The sequence below is a fragment of the Rousettus aegyptiacus genome, unplaced genomic scaffold (assembly GCF_014176215.1).
Source record: "Rousettus aegyptiacus isolate mRouAeg1 unplaced genomic scaffold, mRouAeg1.p scaffold_m13_p_2, whole genome shotgun sequence".
Lineage (NCBI taxonomy): Eukaryota > Metazoa > Chordata > Mammalia > Chiroptera > Pteropodidae > Rousettus > Rousettus aegyptiacus.
In genome coordinates, this window is record NW_023416295.1 from 127096435 (window position 1) to 127113787 (window position 17353).

At 31.8% G+C, this 17353-nt stretch overlaps 1 protein-coding gene across 1 annotated transcript; it reads left to right on the forward strand.

The window, feature by feature from the left end:
* Nucleotides 1-12200: 12200 nt before the first annotated feature.
* On the forward strand, nt 12201-17353 carry LOC107505953 (olfactory receptor 6C4-like). Its single transcript, XM_016136383.2, has 2 exons — nt 12201-13124; nt 17336-17353. Exons 1-2 carry the CDS (start codon nt 12201-12203, stop codon nt 17351-17353), a joined length of 942 nt encoding a protein of 313 aa, XP_015991869.2.

Consider the following 17353-nt stretch of genomic DNA (forward strand, 5'->3'; position numbering starts at 1 on the left):
ATCATCAAAGAGACAAGAGATAATATCTCATACCTGTTAGGATGGCTGTCATTAAAAAGACAAGAGGTATATGCATTTTTATAACTTTATATATCAAAATAATTCAGATGAAAAAAGTCAAGAATCATACGACTTCACTCACATGCAGGATATAAAATGGTAAGCAACAAACAACAAAAAAAACCCTCATAGACACAGACAAGCATATGGTGGTTATCAGAGAGAAGGAAGGACTGGGGGAGGTAGAAAAAGGTAAAGAAGGTCAAATATATTGTAATAGAAGGAGATTTGCCATTGGCTGGTGAACACACAATGCAATATATAGATGATGTATTCAGAATTATACACTTTAAACCTATATTATTTTATTAACTAGTGCCACCCCAATAAATTTAATTTAAAAAGACAAAAGATAACAAATAACGGTGTGGATGTGAAGAAAAGAAACTTTTTGCACTGTTGGTGGGAATGTAAGTTGTTATAACCACTATGGAAAACAGTATAAAGGATATTCAAAAAATTAAAAATAGGACCACCATATGATCCAGCAATTTCAGTTCTGAGTATATATCCAAAGGAAACAAAATCACCATGTTGAAGAGATATCTTCACCACCACGTTCATTGCAGCATTATTTACAATAGCCAAGACACATACAAACCCAAGTGTTCATGACAGATGAATGGATAAGGAAAATATGGTATATATACATCCATAAAAAAGAAGGAAATCCTGTCATTTGTGATTACCTGGATGGATCTTGAGAGCATTATACTAAGTGAAATAAGTCAGACAGAGAAAGACAAAGATCTTATATGTAGAACCTAAAAAAAAAAAATCAAAAAACTCTTAGAAAAAGAGATCAGACTTGTGGTTGCCAGAGGTAGGGGATATGGGTTGGGAAATTGGAGCAAGGTTGGTCAACAGGTACAGCTTTCCAGTTGTAGGATAATGAAGTCCTGGGGATGAAGTGCACAGCACCATGGCTACAGTTCATGCTGCTGTGTAGTATATCTGAAAGTTGCTAAGAGAGTACATTCTAAAAGTTCTCACCACAAGGAAATAATGTTTTTGTTTTTGTAATCATGTGGAAATGGATGTTATCTAAACTTGTGGTAATCATTTCACAATATATGGATGCTAAGACATTATGTTGTACACCTTAAACTTATACACTATTATACGTCAATTACATTTCGATAATACTGGAAGAAAATAAAATTAGTGAAATCTGGAAATAAAATTAAAAATCTACATGCTATTTCTCATTCTTTCAGTAATTATCTTGATGACTTCAGTAAGGTAAAAACTTTATGGACTTACTTTGATCATCTATAAAGGAGAAAATTCTAAAATTATGATACAAAAATTTGACAATAAATCACAATTTGTGGACTATAATATCAAAGTAATTAGGAGATGGGTTAGGAGTTTTCATTGGCAGATTTGCAAAAGGGGTTTAACTGTAAGTTTTAAAAAAAGCAATCCTTGTTTTTGGCAAGGGAACACAGATAGTGGGGTCAAAAAGGAAGTGAAGGAAGCTTAGTTTTCATAATAGGCATTTCTACTTTTTTAAATATACTTGTTATAGATTGGGTTTTATATATTTTATGAATTTACAAGCTTATGTTTCTAATGATAATCAAGACATTTAAATTCTCTGTTAAGCAAATATATGTATATATACACACAGATTTGTAAATGGGCCATTTACAGATGTAATCAGTTTAAGATAAGGTTATACTAGGTTAGGATGAGCCCTCAATGCAATGGTTAAGGGTCATTATATTAGGACAGAGAGATTTAGATATGCAGAGATACATAGACCTATAATGAAGACAGCCATGTGAAGATGGAGGTAAAAGCTGGAATGATGCAATAGGAAGCCAGGAACACCAAGGATTGTTGGCAACCACAAGAAGCTGGGAGAAAGGCATGGGACAGATTTTTCCTCAGAGCCTTTAGAAGGAACCAATTCTGCTGACAACTTGGTTTTGGACTTTTGGCCTCTTTAACTGTAGAGAGTAAATTTCTGTTGCTTTAGCCACCCAATGTGTGACAATTTGTTATGGCAGCCCTAGGATGTTAATATGGTCCACAGCTTTGAAAGTGATTAGGGGATTCCTCAGGAGATATGTGGTAGACAGAAAAAAATACATGTCCTTTGCAATGTAACTCTGCGGCTTCACTCAGCAGGAAAATGTCTGTTTCCCCATACTTCGAATCTAGTCTAGACTCTTGGCTTGTTTTTGTAAAGAGAACATGAGGGAAGGAATGTTGTGACAGCTCGGAAGGTAAAAATCAAGAAACCAAAAATATATCTGCTCTTTCTTTTTTTCACCCATGTGATTCCCATGAGAAAAAACCAAGGCTAGCCTGCTGGAAGAAGAGAGATCTGTTGAAGCAAGCTGTCATCCCAACTGAGGCCATTCTAGACTGGTTTATAGTCCAGTCACATCAATAGAATTGCCTAGCTGACCATAGACTCGACGCAATAATACATGCTTGCTGTTTTAAGACAGGAAGTTTAGGAGAGCTTTGTTATGTAGAAATGGCAAACGATAAAAGATGTATAACAAGTTCCTGATAATGATATTAAGAATCACATCTGTCAGATCCTTCTTTGACTTTTTAAGTGAAATTGTTCCTGCTATGAAGCACAGCGCAGAAAGCGGGAAATGTTAACGATGTATTGTAACAGAGCCAATTTCTTGAACTTGCCTTTCTTATTACCCACCTGATTTATTGAAATCTCCCTGCCTTCATCTGTCTGGCTTTCTGAATATTAACTTCATCCTCAAGCTTCAAATATTTTTTATGTCTTTTAGTTGGACTCTTTTACATGGCTTGCCTTTACTTTCTGGATCAGAATACTGCATTGATCATAGCATGAATTACAGCTGCAGTTAGGTAACAGTTCTAACAACCCCAGTAGCCACCAGCTCTCCCTACTCTCGGGATAGTCCCTATAGATTACCTTTTAGAAAATAAAGCACTAATCTACTCACTGAAGTTACAATAAAGAAGTGATTAAGAATATACCTAACATTTGCTACATGCTATATTTAAAAACTATAGAAAAAGAAAAAAATGGTAATACCCTGATGTTGGGTATTTGTGGAAAATATGCAAAGAAAATGCCAGAAAAGCTTTATGCTCATAATGCTTAATTGGAGAAATTAGAGTCAGCAGTTGGTAAAAATAGGCCTTCTATTCTTGGTCTTTTTAAATAACATTTACCTGTACAGTTGCAAAGCTGATAAATCCTTCCCTAGTGAACTTATCCACTATGTGAGAGCAGATTCAAAGGAGAATAATATTGGAACTTAACACATATTTAGTACTGACTATATGCCAATCTCTGTTCTAAAGCTTATTCTTCACGGTAAACTGTGAGGTAGGTGCTAATATGATCTCCACTTTACAGATGAGGAAACTGAAGCACAGGAATGTTAGAGATGTTATTGTCATTTTTTTATTCATTTCCTACTGAAAATTCATTTATCAGTCACTTCCTCAACCCACTTTTAACCTTACTCTTAGCACTTTATCTTATGTCATGAATGATGTCATGTTTTCTTAGTTTAGTTCATTTACTAAAAAATCATAATGCTGGCTGGTAAAAAAAAAAAAAAAAAAGGCCGATGTTCCCTCCCATCCTTTTACAGTTATGTGGTATGTAAGCTATCCCGAGAAACATCTTGCATTGAGAGGGCACACATCATGTTTAGAGGCCTGGAGGTTCACAATTTTGAGGTGTTAAAATGTTCAAATTTAACTATTGACAAAAAAGATTTAAAACATGTATTTATGACATGGTATAGAAGAATCTGGATGCCAGCTAACATATTAGAAATTATATGTGGGTAATGAGATTTTGTTGTTGTTGTTGTTGAATAAATATAGTTTAACAAGGTCCAAATTCTTTCAATTTTTTAGGATTAAAATTTTAAAGGCAGATGAGTTACCTGAGTGACCATGAGCAACTTAACCACCCAGGGTCTTGATTATTTTCATCTACGAAATGAGGGTAACAATAGTGATCTCTTGGGGTTGTTGTGAGAATTAAGTCAGATAATGTGTAGGAAAACATAATGTAATGATGGCAAAGGGTAGGTTCTCAAAAATTGTTGGTTCTGAGCCTTGCCATTGGGATGGACAGATCTTACCTCTTTCTTTGCTGGGTAACCAGAGTGGATTTCTCCTCAGACAGGATGTAAAAATTGTATCAGCGTGTGCTCCTCCAGGCGGTGGCCACAACCCTGTGACTCCCCATTTCATTTGACATTTCAGCATTCTGTGTCTTCTAAAGATTTTGGAGCACACTCCTGGGCTGTGGTGGAGGGACAGCAGCTTGGGTGGTGCCAGAGACATACAGGGAAAGACTGAATTGTGTGGCTTCAGGGTGAGGGCTAGAGGGACAGACACCATTTTCCCTTTGTTAAGCCCTCTTCCTGTGCAGTTTGCAAGTGAGGACCATCTTGCCAGTGTTAAGCCCTCCTACAACAGGGCCGAATGTGAATCTGCATTGGCCTGTTGAGATCTGCTTACTCTATCCTGGTGACCCCCTCAGTGGGGTGGTTTTTAAGAAAGGTAATTACAACACTAAAATTAGAGAAATGGAGATGATGAGGGTTACATGATACAGGGTGATTCAGAGAGATCAGTTAAGATATTAAACTGGCGTACGATGTTAAAACTGTATTTCTGTACCAGGGGAGAAAAGAAAATGAAAAAGAAGAATGGAAAAGAAATCACAAAGGATATATTTGATAATTCATTGTCTTTATGAGATAAGAGAAAGAGCAAGTATATCTAGAGACAAAAAAAGTGGATCAGTTACAAAAATTATAGGCTCCTATATAGGGATTTAGAGAATGAAGAGTGGGAAGTAGTTGAAAAGACAATATAGATGATGAGGCTGATAATTATGTAATCTTTAACATATCAAGTATTTTATATAAGCTATCATACTTCTTTGTATATATATGCTTATGACTTTTTCTTTAAATACACATCAATGTGAATGTAGGTAATGTAAACTCATGAGTACAGATTTTTTTTTCCTTTTGGTTTACATCTCTATTACTGTCTTCATGAATTGGAAAACACAATATTGTTATAATGTGTCTTCTATAAAAAAATGTTCTAGAGATTCATTGCAATTCTATCAAAATCCCAGCAGGTTTCGTTTTTTTTTTTTCTTCCAGAAATTAGCAAGATCTTTCTACAATTCTAATGAAAATTCAAAGGATGCGATACCGAAACAATTTTGAAAAAAAGGAATGAGGTTGGAGTACTTACGCTATCTGTTTTCAAGACATCGAGATACAGTAATGAAAATGGAAAAATATTGGTATATAGACATATAGATCAGTGAAACCAAGAGTCCAGAAATAGACACACACAGAGGGGTCAATGATTTTCAAAACAGTGTCAAACAATTAAATAGGGAAAGGAAGATAAGATTATCATTTCATAAAAGGTGGAATAATTTCTTTTCATATACAAAATAATAATAAGCCTTTATCCTTACCTCATATGTTTTACCAAAATTAACTTGAAATGGATAATGGATTTAAATATAAGGGTTAAAACTATAAAACTCCTGGAAGAAAGCAGTATATTTCTGGAGAAAAATTAGTGATATTCCTTTGGCAAAGATTTCTCAACACACAAAAAGTATTTGAAAAATTTAAAAACCAATAATTTGGATTTATAAAAATTTTACATCTCTAAAGACTCTGTAATGAAAATGAAAAGGTAAGCCAAAGACTAAAGAAGATTGTTGTAAAATAGATGGTGTATTTTTTTCTAATATATATGATCTTTTACAGCTCAATAATAGGAAAATAAACAACCCAATATAAATGGACAGAAGATTTAAACAGATACCTCACCAAAGAACATATACATACCCATGATAAATAAGCACACAAAAGATTCTTGATATTTTTAGTCATTACAAAATTTAATGGATAATGGACTAGTGGTTACCAGAGGGTTAAGGGGGAAGTAGATGGGGAAAAATATTTAAATAATTTCTTCAATTAAAAAAATGAAAAATAAAAATTAAGAAAAGGAACATTAAAATTAAAATAATATTTAGACACCATTGCAAACTTAATAGAATGACTAAAATTAAAATAATTAACTGTACAAAATTTTAGTGTGGATGTGGAAAAATAGAACTCTAATAGATAGCTGTAGAGAATATAAAATGTTATAACCACTTTGGAACCAGTTTAGCAGTTTCTTAAAAAAGCTAAAGATCCATCTGTCATTCAGCCCAGCCATTCCACTTTTAGGCATTCGCACAAGTAAATGAAAGCATATGTGTACACATAGATTTGTGAAAAATATTCATAGTGGTTTTATTTGTAATAGCCCAACTGGGAATGCCCAAATGTACATCTAAGAAAAGGCAAAATTAATTGTGGTATATCCATAAAATGGGGTAATACTCAGAAATAAAAAGGAAGTGAACAGTTAAACAATATGATGAATTTCAAAATAATTATGATGTGTGAAATAAACTAGACTAAAATATATGATTTCATTTATGTAAAATTCAAGAAAATATACAATAATGTATAGTTATAAAAATAACATATCTCTGGGAATGGGGCAAGATGAGAGATAGGATTACTAATGGACATGAAGAAATTTTAGGATTCGATGGATATATTTATTATCCTGATTGTGTTAGAGTTTTCACAGGTATATAATATGTCAAACTCATAAAATTGTATATTTAAAAATGAGAAATTTATGATAAATCAATTATACCTCAAAACAATATCTAATTTAAAAATTTCATTTGTTTTAAATAAACCCTCAACAAATCATTATTGAGCAAAGGTATCATGCTGTATGATTTTCTAGCAGGTAGTACCAAAAACTTCCATAGTAACACAGAGATGCTAGTAAATATTTCTCATATAAGGCATTACAAGGAGTATGGGTTGTTGAGGTAGAGTTTCAATCAACAAAGTGATTCAATGAAAGGAATGTTTGAGAAATGTTTGGCAGGATTCATATGGCATACATTGAAAGAAAGAGCAAAGAGAATATAGGGAGATAAGTTATCATTAGAGTAATTCCTTTGTTATTTCACAGTCCTAGATTAAATGCTAAAGAAGTCATAGAGGAGAAATATACCAAAAGAGAAAATCATGGTATTTCCATATATATGAATCAAGGGAGGTTTGAGTGAAGTCGACCTGTTTCCCTGAGAAAATATTGGAATCATTAACATTAATATTTGTGTGAGGCTGTGGTATTAGCCAAGCACTTTGTGTATCTGGAAGAGGTTCAAATTCCATACAATATTTTTACATATTTCTATTTTGTATGTAGAAGCTTTTTATTAGTTATAATCATTTCAAGGTATAGTATGTTTAACATATATGTATATATTTGTTTATATATGTATATATTTTATATTTTTATATAAGATATATAGTGTATATATGTAGTCTACATACACATAAAACTGAATATTCATACATTATATGGTTCTTTTCTTTTTACATATTTACTTTATACAGTGTTCATTTGATAGACCTGATGATTTTTTAAACATATGTTTGGTTGGATATATTTCTCATCAATAAATTGAATTTATACTAAGGCTTTGCACATGTAAATTGGAGATTAGAAGGATCATCTATATAATTCTGTAATAACTTAAAAATAGGATTGAGTTAATAGGAAAATACTTATAAAAAAGACATTTAACTGTAATTCTGATATTCCATTTCATTTTTCTTACATTTACATTTCTTCTAAAAATGATTAATTGTTTTGTTTGTGATGTTTGCATGTGTGTCTACATGATTTAATCAGAAATATTAACCAGTGTTTTTTCAGGAAGAGATTTCAAATTTCCTTTAATGTTATCCTTTGAATGGGAAACGTTATAGTGAAATGTATTTCCTTAACAGAATTCTTAGGAGGGCCATTCAGGTCACTATATTTGAAACACTTGATATAAATCCAAAATTTATTTAGAGTTTGCTCAAATTGTTTTTGATTTGTCAACCTGATCCTTTGTAATTAGGTATCTTTGGGTTACTTTGGAGAAAAGAATAGTTCATCCAAAGACTTAATCTCTTATGAAAGATTAAAGCAACATGACATGTTGAGACGGCTCGAGCTTAGAGAAATTGACATTAAGTAAGATTCAAATTAAAAACAAGATTTAATTAACATATATTTATGTTTCTAAATACGCACTAGTTACTTTCCGAAATCTTAGAGATTAAGCATTCAATAATTTAGTAAGATTAAGCATTTTATAATTTAGTAAGGATGATAGATAGACAATAAACATATAAGCGAATAAATTAATTGTGATCCATCTTTGTTGGGATAGAAAGCCAGGCATTTCTGGACAATTTGAAGGAGACAAATTTTGATGGCCCAGGGACCATTTCCCAATGGGCTCTAAACCTTTAGGTCTCCAATTTAGTTATAAAAGGACCTGATTTGGAACTAAAGCAGAATTGATCCACTTGTTTGAGAAAGGAGAGGGTTGGTGACAGCTGCATTTAACTATCAAGGTATTGTCTCTTTGTTGTTTTGTTTGCCTCCCAATTCATAACTGCATATGTATTTTTTAAATAAAATACAGATAAAAATTCAAAACATAACATTTTAACATATATACATATTTTTAGGCAGAAAATATTACACCATACTCATGGAATTAGAACCTAATTAATTAAATTAAGCAAATCATAATTTTTCTGTTTTCCACTATGCCCATACCTACTTCTGACAGGTTCGATTTTCTTAATTTTCATCCTACATGTACTCTGGAACAATGCTCCATAAACTGATAGGCATTTATTAAAGCTCTGTAGTCCACCACAGAAGGAGACAGAGGCTCAACATAAAAGTTACATATTATTCATTATGGAGATGATTTTACTTTGGGAGAATGGATTCATAACTAAAGTTATTCAGGAAAGATTAGGAATGTTCTTCCATGTCCTTTTAACTACAATGAAATCTTATATATATATTTTTAATCAGTGTCCTAGCAGTAAATCTTTTGAAGACAATATATTTTTGGCCAAATAAATCTTGTTTGGATCAAGTATTTATTATTTAATCATATATACATATTAGCAAATGTATATATTCTTTTATGGGATAGCACTAATCTATAATAAAAGATTATCATCTACTGTGCTGAAATGAATAGGTTTGTATAAATTTTTCTTACATAAAAGTTATCATTTTTTTCATCTTTAACAGATGTTGAGATGACTTATTAATATAAAAATATTGTTTTTGCTCTCATTTTTGAACCCTTATTTATTCAGTAAAGTGTTTCTATGTGGAAATCATTTACAAAGTTTTTGTTTTGTCAAAGCATTACTATTTCAGTAATAGAAATTTCAGAATATCAGTGTTTCTTAGTGAATGCAATTGCTTGATTAATTACTGTCTAAGAATTTTAAGTCTTAATATCTGAAATCTCAAACTAGAAGATTCACACCAATATCTTCAAATTATCCGACACACTACTTATTTTTATGTCGAAGCAGAAAAGCACTACCCGTTGTTCAAATCCCTACGATTTAGTTCAACTAGCCGTGGCAATACTACAATTTAATAAATGTTTTTGTCATAGTGAAAGTACTGTCTTAATATTTCTTTGACTCTAAATAATTTTATAAAATTTATTATTTAAGCTTTTAAAAAAATTCCCCACACTCATTTATCTATACTCATTTTAAAGTAGTTAAGATAATATATCCAGACACAGATAGCCATGATTTCAATTAACACTTAAATTTACCTTATCAGTACATTAATCTAATTATTCATTAACATAATAGAATTTTAATATAACTGTATAATTTATTGCATATTATAACTTTTAGTTATTTCTTTATATTATAACTTTTAAATATGTGAATAGAGAGGTACAGTAGCCCCCCCTTATCTGCTGTTTTGCTTTGTGCAGTTTGTTGCCCACAGTCAACAGCAATCTGAAAATATTAAATGGAAAATTCCAGAAATAAATAATTCAGTTTTAAATTGCTCAGCATTCCGAATAGTGTGATAAAATCTCATGCTCTCCTGCTCCATCCCACCCAGGATGTCAATCATCCCTTGTCCAGCATATCTACACTGTATAACAATACTTAGTAGCCCTCTTGTTTACAGATCTGTTGTCACCAGCATCATAGCATTTGTGTTCAAGTAACCCTCATTTTACTTAGTAATGGCCCCAAAGCACAAAGGTAGGTATGCTGGCAGTTTGGACATGCCAAAGAGAAAAGGTAATGTGTATGCCTGTATAGGAAAAAACATCATATATATAGGATTTGGTACTATATTCTTGGTTCCAGTCATCTACTTGGGTCTTGGAACATAACCTCTGTGCCTAAGGGAAAACCATCGTATTTAACAAAAGATAAAATTATCTATAAAAGTGAAAATTGGCTAAAGTTATAACATTAAGAATCCTTAAAATTTCTAGATACAATTTTACCAGATAATAAAACTTTCTAATTTGTCAAAATTGTCCTTTATTTGTATTAAATATTCTTGAAATTTATGCCTTGATAAAGATATAAGATGTGTGACCATTGCTAACTTATTCCATGTTATAATATGCAAATATGCCAACATATGTAGTGAAACATTGTTAAAATGAAAAAAATTTTATAATTTTTTGAGTGGAAAAAGCATTCTCTTAGTACTATATATTCCTCTCTGATGGAACTATTAAAATAAAATTCTGAGGAACTATGCATAAAGAACTGGAGATTTTATTTGCATAAAAATTTTATAGCATTCAATGAAATACAGCTATGAATCTAAAGAAAAGTCAAAAATATATTTTTCATTAAAATTTTTACCAAATTTGTATAATTTTCTGAGCTTGTATAAGAGGCATAAATGAATAGGAGCCTATACCTGTGGACAATGTTAAAGTCGAACAGATAAGGTATACATACTTAATATAACTAAAAATAATTTGACTTTATGACCCAGTGTTATGGTAAATTTTTATAAAGAAGAAGAGAATTGTTGATTAGGTTTGTTAGATAAAATTGTATGGAGAGCTGAACTTGAATTAACTTTTTAAGAAACTGTAATATGTTGATGGGCAGCACTTGTGTGCAGGAAGAAAGCATAATCAGTGAGATTATTTTGATTTACTATTTAACCAAGAGCTGACTATCCAAATATCTACATCAAACAGTGATGCACTTATTGAGCCCTTGTCATAACCCAGGAACCGTAAGTAATATGAATTCCAAGCACTTTTTAAGAATTAAGAGAAAAATCTATCTAGGCTGTGAGCTTTAGTAGATGTACAGAAATATTATTCAAAATTAGAAAGTTGAAATAAGGAAAAATGTAAAATGGCAAAAAGAAGAAAATGACCAAATTTAATTTTATTCCTTTAGTTCATACCTTGGATTATATTTCCTTTGTCAGCTAATAAATTGAGAGTTAAAGGCTAATTTAAGAAATCTCAAATCAAACCTACTCTCTAAATTTGCTTTAGATTTGTCTGTGCACATGTGACAGCATCCAATTACAGGAAAATCAGAATAGAAGTAATAATAAGGAAAATATAAACAGGTGGGAAAATGGTGAGAAATAAATATTGATACAATTTGACAAAATAATTGAAAATATCCCTAAGAAACAAGACCTTTATTTACACAGTAAAATAGAGGTGTATTTTTTTTCTTTAAAAGATATGTAGTTTTCATTTTTTAAACAATTTTATTAAATTTATTGAGGTGACATTGGTTAATAATATTATATATATGTTTCAAGTGTAAAATTCTATAATATATCATCTGTATATTGCACTGTGTGTTCACCACCCAAAGTCAAATCTTCTGTCGCCTTATATTTGACCCCTTTAACCCTTTTCTACCCTTCTACCAGCCCCCATTCCCTCTGGTAATCACCACACTGTTGTCTCTGAATACAAGTTTTTGTTTATTTGTCTTGTTCACTTGTTGCTTTCAGATATGTCAATTTTAGAAATAAAGGGTAGAGAAAGATTCTGAGTTTAAAATTTTGCTTCTAAAATTTTTATCTCAATTTTGTGTTTTAATAAAAATCTGAAAATTTGTTTTATTCCAACCTTTCATTATTATTATTATTATTATTATTATTATTATTATTATTTTCTACCTTAATTTATCTGAAGTTAGATGGTGGGAAACCAGACATCAGTGATAGAATTCATTCTTCTGGGACTGACAAATGACACGGAGCTTCAAGCTGTGCTTTTCATTTTTCTGCTGCTAACTTATGTCTTAAGTGTCTTGGGAAACTTGACTATCATCATTCTGACCCTGCTGGATTATCGCCTTCGGACTCCTATGTACTTCTTCCTCCGGAATTTCTCCATTTTGGAAATATCTTTTACCTCTGTCTTTGCTCCCCAAGTGCTAGTCAATATTGGAACTGGAGACAAGACTATCTCTTTTGCTGGTTGTTTCACTCAGTATTTTTTTGCTATCTTTCTGGGAGCAACCGAATTTTACCTCTTAGCTGCTATGTCTTATGATCGCTACGTTGCCATTTGCAAACCATTACATTACACAACTATAATGAGCAGGAGACTCTGCATTCAACTTGTCCTATGTTCCTGGTTTTCTGGTTTTTTAGTTGTCATTGTGCTGCATATAATGACTCTCCAGCTGCCTTTCTGCGCATCCAATGTCATCAATCATTATTTCTGTGACTATACTGTAATGTTGCATTTATCCTGTTCAGACACACGAGTGATAGAACTGATCGAGTTTGTCCTTGCCGTGGTTACCCTCATCTTCACCTTGATGCTAGTGATTCTTTCCTATACATACATCATCAGGACAATTCTGAGAATCCCCTCTGTTCAACAAAGAAAAAAAGCTTTTTCAACATGTTCTTCTCACATGATTGTGGTCTCACTTTCTTATGGAAGCTGTATCTTTATGTACATAAATCCCTCTGTAAAAGATGCAGCAACTTTTAATAAGCGAGCGGCTGTTTTAAATACCTCAGTTGCCCCTCTACTGAACCCTTTCATCTATACCCTAAGGAACAAACAAGTGAAAATAGCCTTCAAAGATATGGTCACCAAGATAGCAGTTTTTTTAAAAAAGTGAAACTACCAGAGGTTCATTATTAAAATAAATAATAAATGTTTGGAGGACCGTATATGTACATTATTGTAATTTTAAAATATTTTCTATATAATATCAGTAATATTCCTATATTAACATTGAAGCAGTAAAACTACTTATTAATGAGGCTGATTTTATCATCACTTCATTGTTCTTAAAAATGTAGAGATCTGTGTGTGTGTGTGTGTGTGTGTGTGTGTGTAGGTGCTCTAACACTGTCATGTTGTTTTTCATGGATTTGTACCTCATTTATGAAGAAAAGATTTGAGAGGATGTCAGGATTGGCAATATGACTTCTGAAGTATGTTTTTTCACAAATGATCTTTTTTTCATCAATCGCCATATGTTTTTAATCTCTATACTTATACTGGATAATTAAATACATACACTGAAGAAATTTATTTTAACTTGTTAATAATAGATTAAGCAATATATAGTGAATTGTTATAAAGTTGGTTATTTTCAAATTATAATATTGAGATTTAAACTTAGACTTTCCACACAATGATCACTTAATGAGAACCTAGGCATACTCAGTATTTGAGGGAAGTAAGTTCTAGGGAAGAGAATATCAATATGTTCATTTTAATATTGATAGTAAAATACTTAATGATGATTTATACACAAATTCTCCATGAAAAAAGTAAAGAGATGATGCAAATTTAAGCTAATTAGAAACATGTTCTCACAGCAAATTTCCTATATTTAGCATTATGCTTAGTTATTGTACTGGTTCTCATCTTCAAGAATATGAAATAAAACTATATTAGCATTATCCATGGTGTTAATGACTCTATAGGCTTAAATCATATACCTTCTAATTTCATGTTAATCTTTAAATGTTTATAATCTGATATCCTTAGGCAGAATCTCCATTACAAGTAAAAACTGACACTTTCTGAACTTTTCTAGTTCATATTAATTTTTAAGAATGCATCGATCAGATTCATAATATGGGTAATTTTAAAATTTAAAGAGGCTATGGATATTTCAACTCCAAATCTCTTTAATTTGCAGATGAGAAAAACTGAGTCCTAAAGTTAACCAACTTTAACTAAAGCGTACAGTTAATTAGTGCCAAATTTGTACACTTAAATTCTTTATTCACTCATCTAATAGTGGAGAATCTATTAAGTAGCAGAGATACTAAAAAGAATACCTTGGGAATTAATGGAAAAGAAAGACTGAAAATATAGACCTTGTCAGTTCCCATACACTTAGTGATAATTACATCAAAAACCACCTAAAGACCTAACACATAGTTGATGTTAACAAGTGAATTCATTTGTTATTTTGTTAGTTATTTCGATCATTGGGTAACTGGCTCATTAGTTTACTCGTTTATTTGTTCATTGTTTTAAACATTCATATATTAATCATAATCATCCAAAACATTATTTCGCCCTATGGTGGTTGCTTAATTTCACAAACGGATTAAAGAATGACATAGAGTTAGACGTTTTTTTGACAGAGATAATTTCTTTTAAAACCTGCAAATACACACGATTTAAAAAGCCATTTCAGAATAGTCTGTTAAAACTCAACACATTTTTTTTTCTGACAGAAAACTGGAAACTAATAAAAATTGCAGAAAAGATGGCTTAGGATAGCATTCTATCAATTTGAAATCTCTATTTGCCAGAGATTCTCAGTCTACAAGGCAGTAAGAAGTGATATTTAAAATTACATGCATGTTACATTTCAAATTCCATGTTATTCAGGAAAAAACTTAAAAATATTGATTAGAGGTTTAATCTTAAGTATTTCATATTTGAGTCTGAAACTCAGCAATATACATGGAGTGCATATTGTTATTTGCAAGATTATTTTTTTTGTTTAATCTTTAACATCAAGTTGTTCAAATCATGTATTTCCTGAGATTTCATGAAGCGGTTACAAAACTGATGTGTCTTGGTAAAGGAAGCATTTCTTACATTTTTAAAAGCAGTATACGAAACTTTAGTTTGTGGAATTCCTTTGCAAAACTATATCATTAATATGAATCGAATATTTAAGTCCAGTAACTGAAGAGAACAAAAGTCTATTTTTCACTCATTTCCCCTTGGACAGTAGAAAAAATAATAACTGGGTGAAAACATCACCATATACAGTATGCTTTACTAGGAGATGTCGTAAAAAACTTATTTTGTTCCAACTAACCTCAGTTGAAAGTGAGTGTTTATAAAGTATCACAAATATCAATTACAGGGAATTTAGGAAACTTGCAGAACTGAGGAAATTGTTGTCATTGTCAAACTTTGATAATTTTATTATTAAAATTTTAATCTTATGTATTAATAATTGAATTTGATAGCATTTTAAATTATTTTGATATTTCAGAGCTTTTTTCCTAAGGTAGTGACATGTACCTTTAAAAAAACAGTGATTTTTATGCTCAGGTATGTGTCAGCAATAAAATTGATATGTAAATGAGAAGAGTCTTGTTAGCATTATTAGGCTATGGCCATGTCTGTGCTGCTTCAAAAATGTCATTAGATTATCTTTATATAAGTAAAACATGCTTTCTTCCCTTACAAAAGACTATTTTTATTTTAATATATCCTATTGTCGTAAAAATTCATACCCCCTAAGTTGTATCAGTGACATTGTCGGATATTGGATGAGTGAATCTGTCCTTTGTCAAAGTTGGGCCTCGGACAATTAATCCAAACTTCTTTCATGAAATTTCAGAATTTATGGTGTCCATGAACATTCAAAAGTTTCCCAGTGAATCCAGGTTTAAAATATTAACCATTCAAATAAAATATTAAAATTCATAAAAATAATGTTCTAGTTAGGAAGAGGAGGTAAATGTAACACATTTTGTGAGTAAGTGAATAAAGGAGAATTGTAGCATTCCTCGACCAACAATATTCTATCAATTGACAAATATTTAAAATCTTTGCCTGTAAAACAGCATGCCAGCGAAGTCTTGAAAACTTGACCTGAGATTTGAAACATTACTCATAAGATGAGGAAGAATTTACAGTTTTGAGTCTAAATAGTTTAATGCTAGGTTAACAAATGTCTTCAGAGGAATACAATAGAGACAATATTCTATATGATATAATATTGGCGTGCAGGGTACAACATGAAATTACCAAGGTACAAAACCAAGGAGAATACGACTCCTAATCAAAGGAAAAGAAAATTGGCAGACACCAACCCTGATGTGGCTACAATGTTATATTTAACAGTAAAGAACTTAAAGGGATGAATATAACTGTGCTCAATGGACGAATAAAAAAATATAGAGAACTTCATTAGAAAAAATAGAAAGTATGAAAAGTAAGAAGAGAAAAAATTCATGATAGAAAATATTTGAAACAATAAAAAAAAGATCTGAAAGAAAGCACTTAGTGGTCATAAAACCAAATGGAGATGATAGAGAAAAGAGTCAGGGAAAACCCTGACTTTGGAAAACTCCCGATAACCTTTGGGTGTGAGGTAGGCTGAATAATAGCTCCCAAAGATACTCATATTCTAATTCCTGAAACCTGGAACCTTATATGGTAAAAGGGACTTTGCAGATGTGCTTAAGGTAACCTCGAGACGGGGAGATTATCCTGGATTATCTGATTGGACCTGAAGTGTGATCACGAGTGCCCCCAAAAGAGGGAAGCGAAAGGAGATTTGAGTACATGGAAGCAAGAGGTTGGTGCAGTGTGAGGAAGGGGTCACAAGCCAAGGAATATAGGTATCTTCTAGAAGCCGGAAAAGGTTAGGGAACAAATTCTCTCCCTGAACCTCAAAAGGATCCACACCCACCTATACCTTGGCTTTAGCCCAGTGAAACTTATTCAGGTTTTTGGCCTCCAGAACGATAAGAGAATAAATTTGGATTGTTATATGACACTAAGCCTGTGGCAATTTGTTACAGCAGTAATAGTAATAACTAGAATAACTAGATCTCAAAGTCATTATCTGATGTGAAAAAAATTCCAGACACGAAGGACTAGATACTGTATAATTATCTATATATGAGATTTCTAGAAAATGAAAAATATTTCTAGAGGTCAAAAGTAGGTAAGTGGTTTTATAGAGTCAGGGGCAAGGGGAGGGCAGTAGGGAAAATACTGGGGGTGAGAGAAAAGTTCTGTGTTAGGATTGTGGTGGTGTTTTCATGGGTATACATTTTGAAAACTCACTGAACTGTATGTTTTAAATGGGTACAGTTCACTGTGCATAGATGA

Coding starts and splice junctions, on each gene's coding strand:
- LOC107505953 (XM_016136383.2), top strand. CDS start 12,201: ATGGTGGGAAACCAGACATCAGTGATAGAATTCATTCTTCTGGGACTG.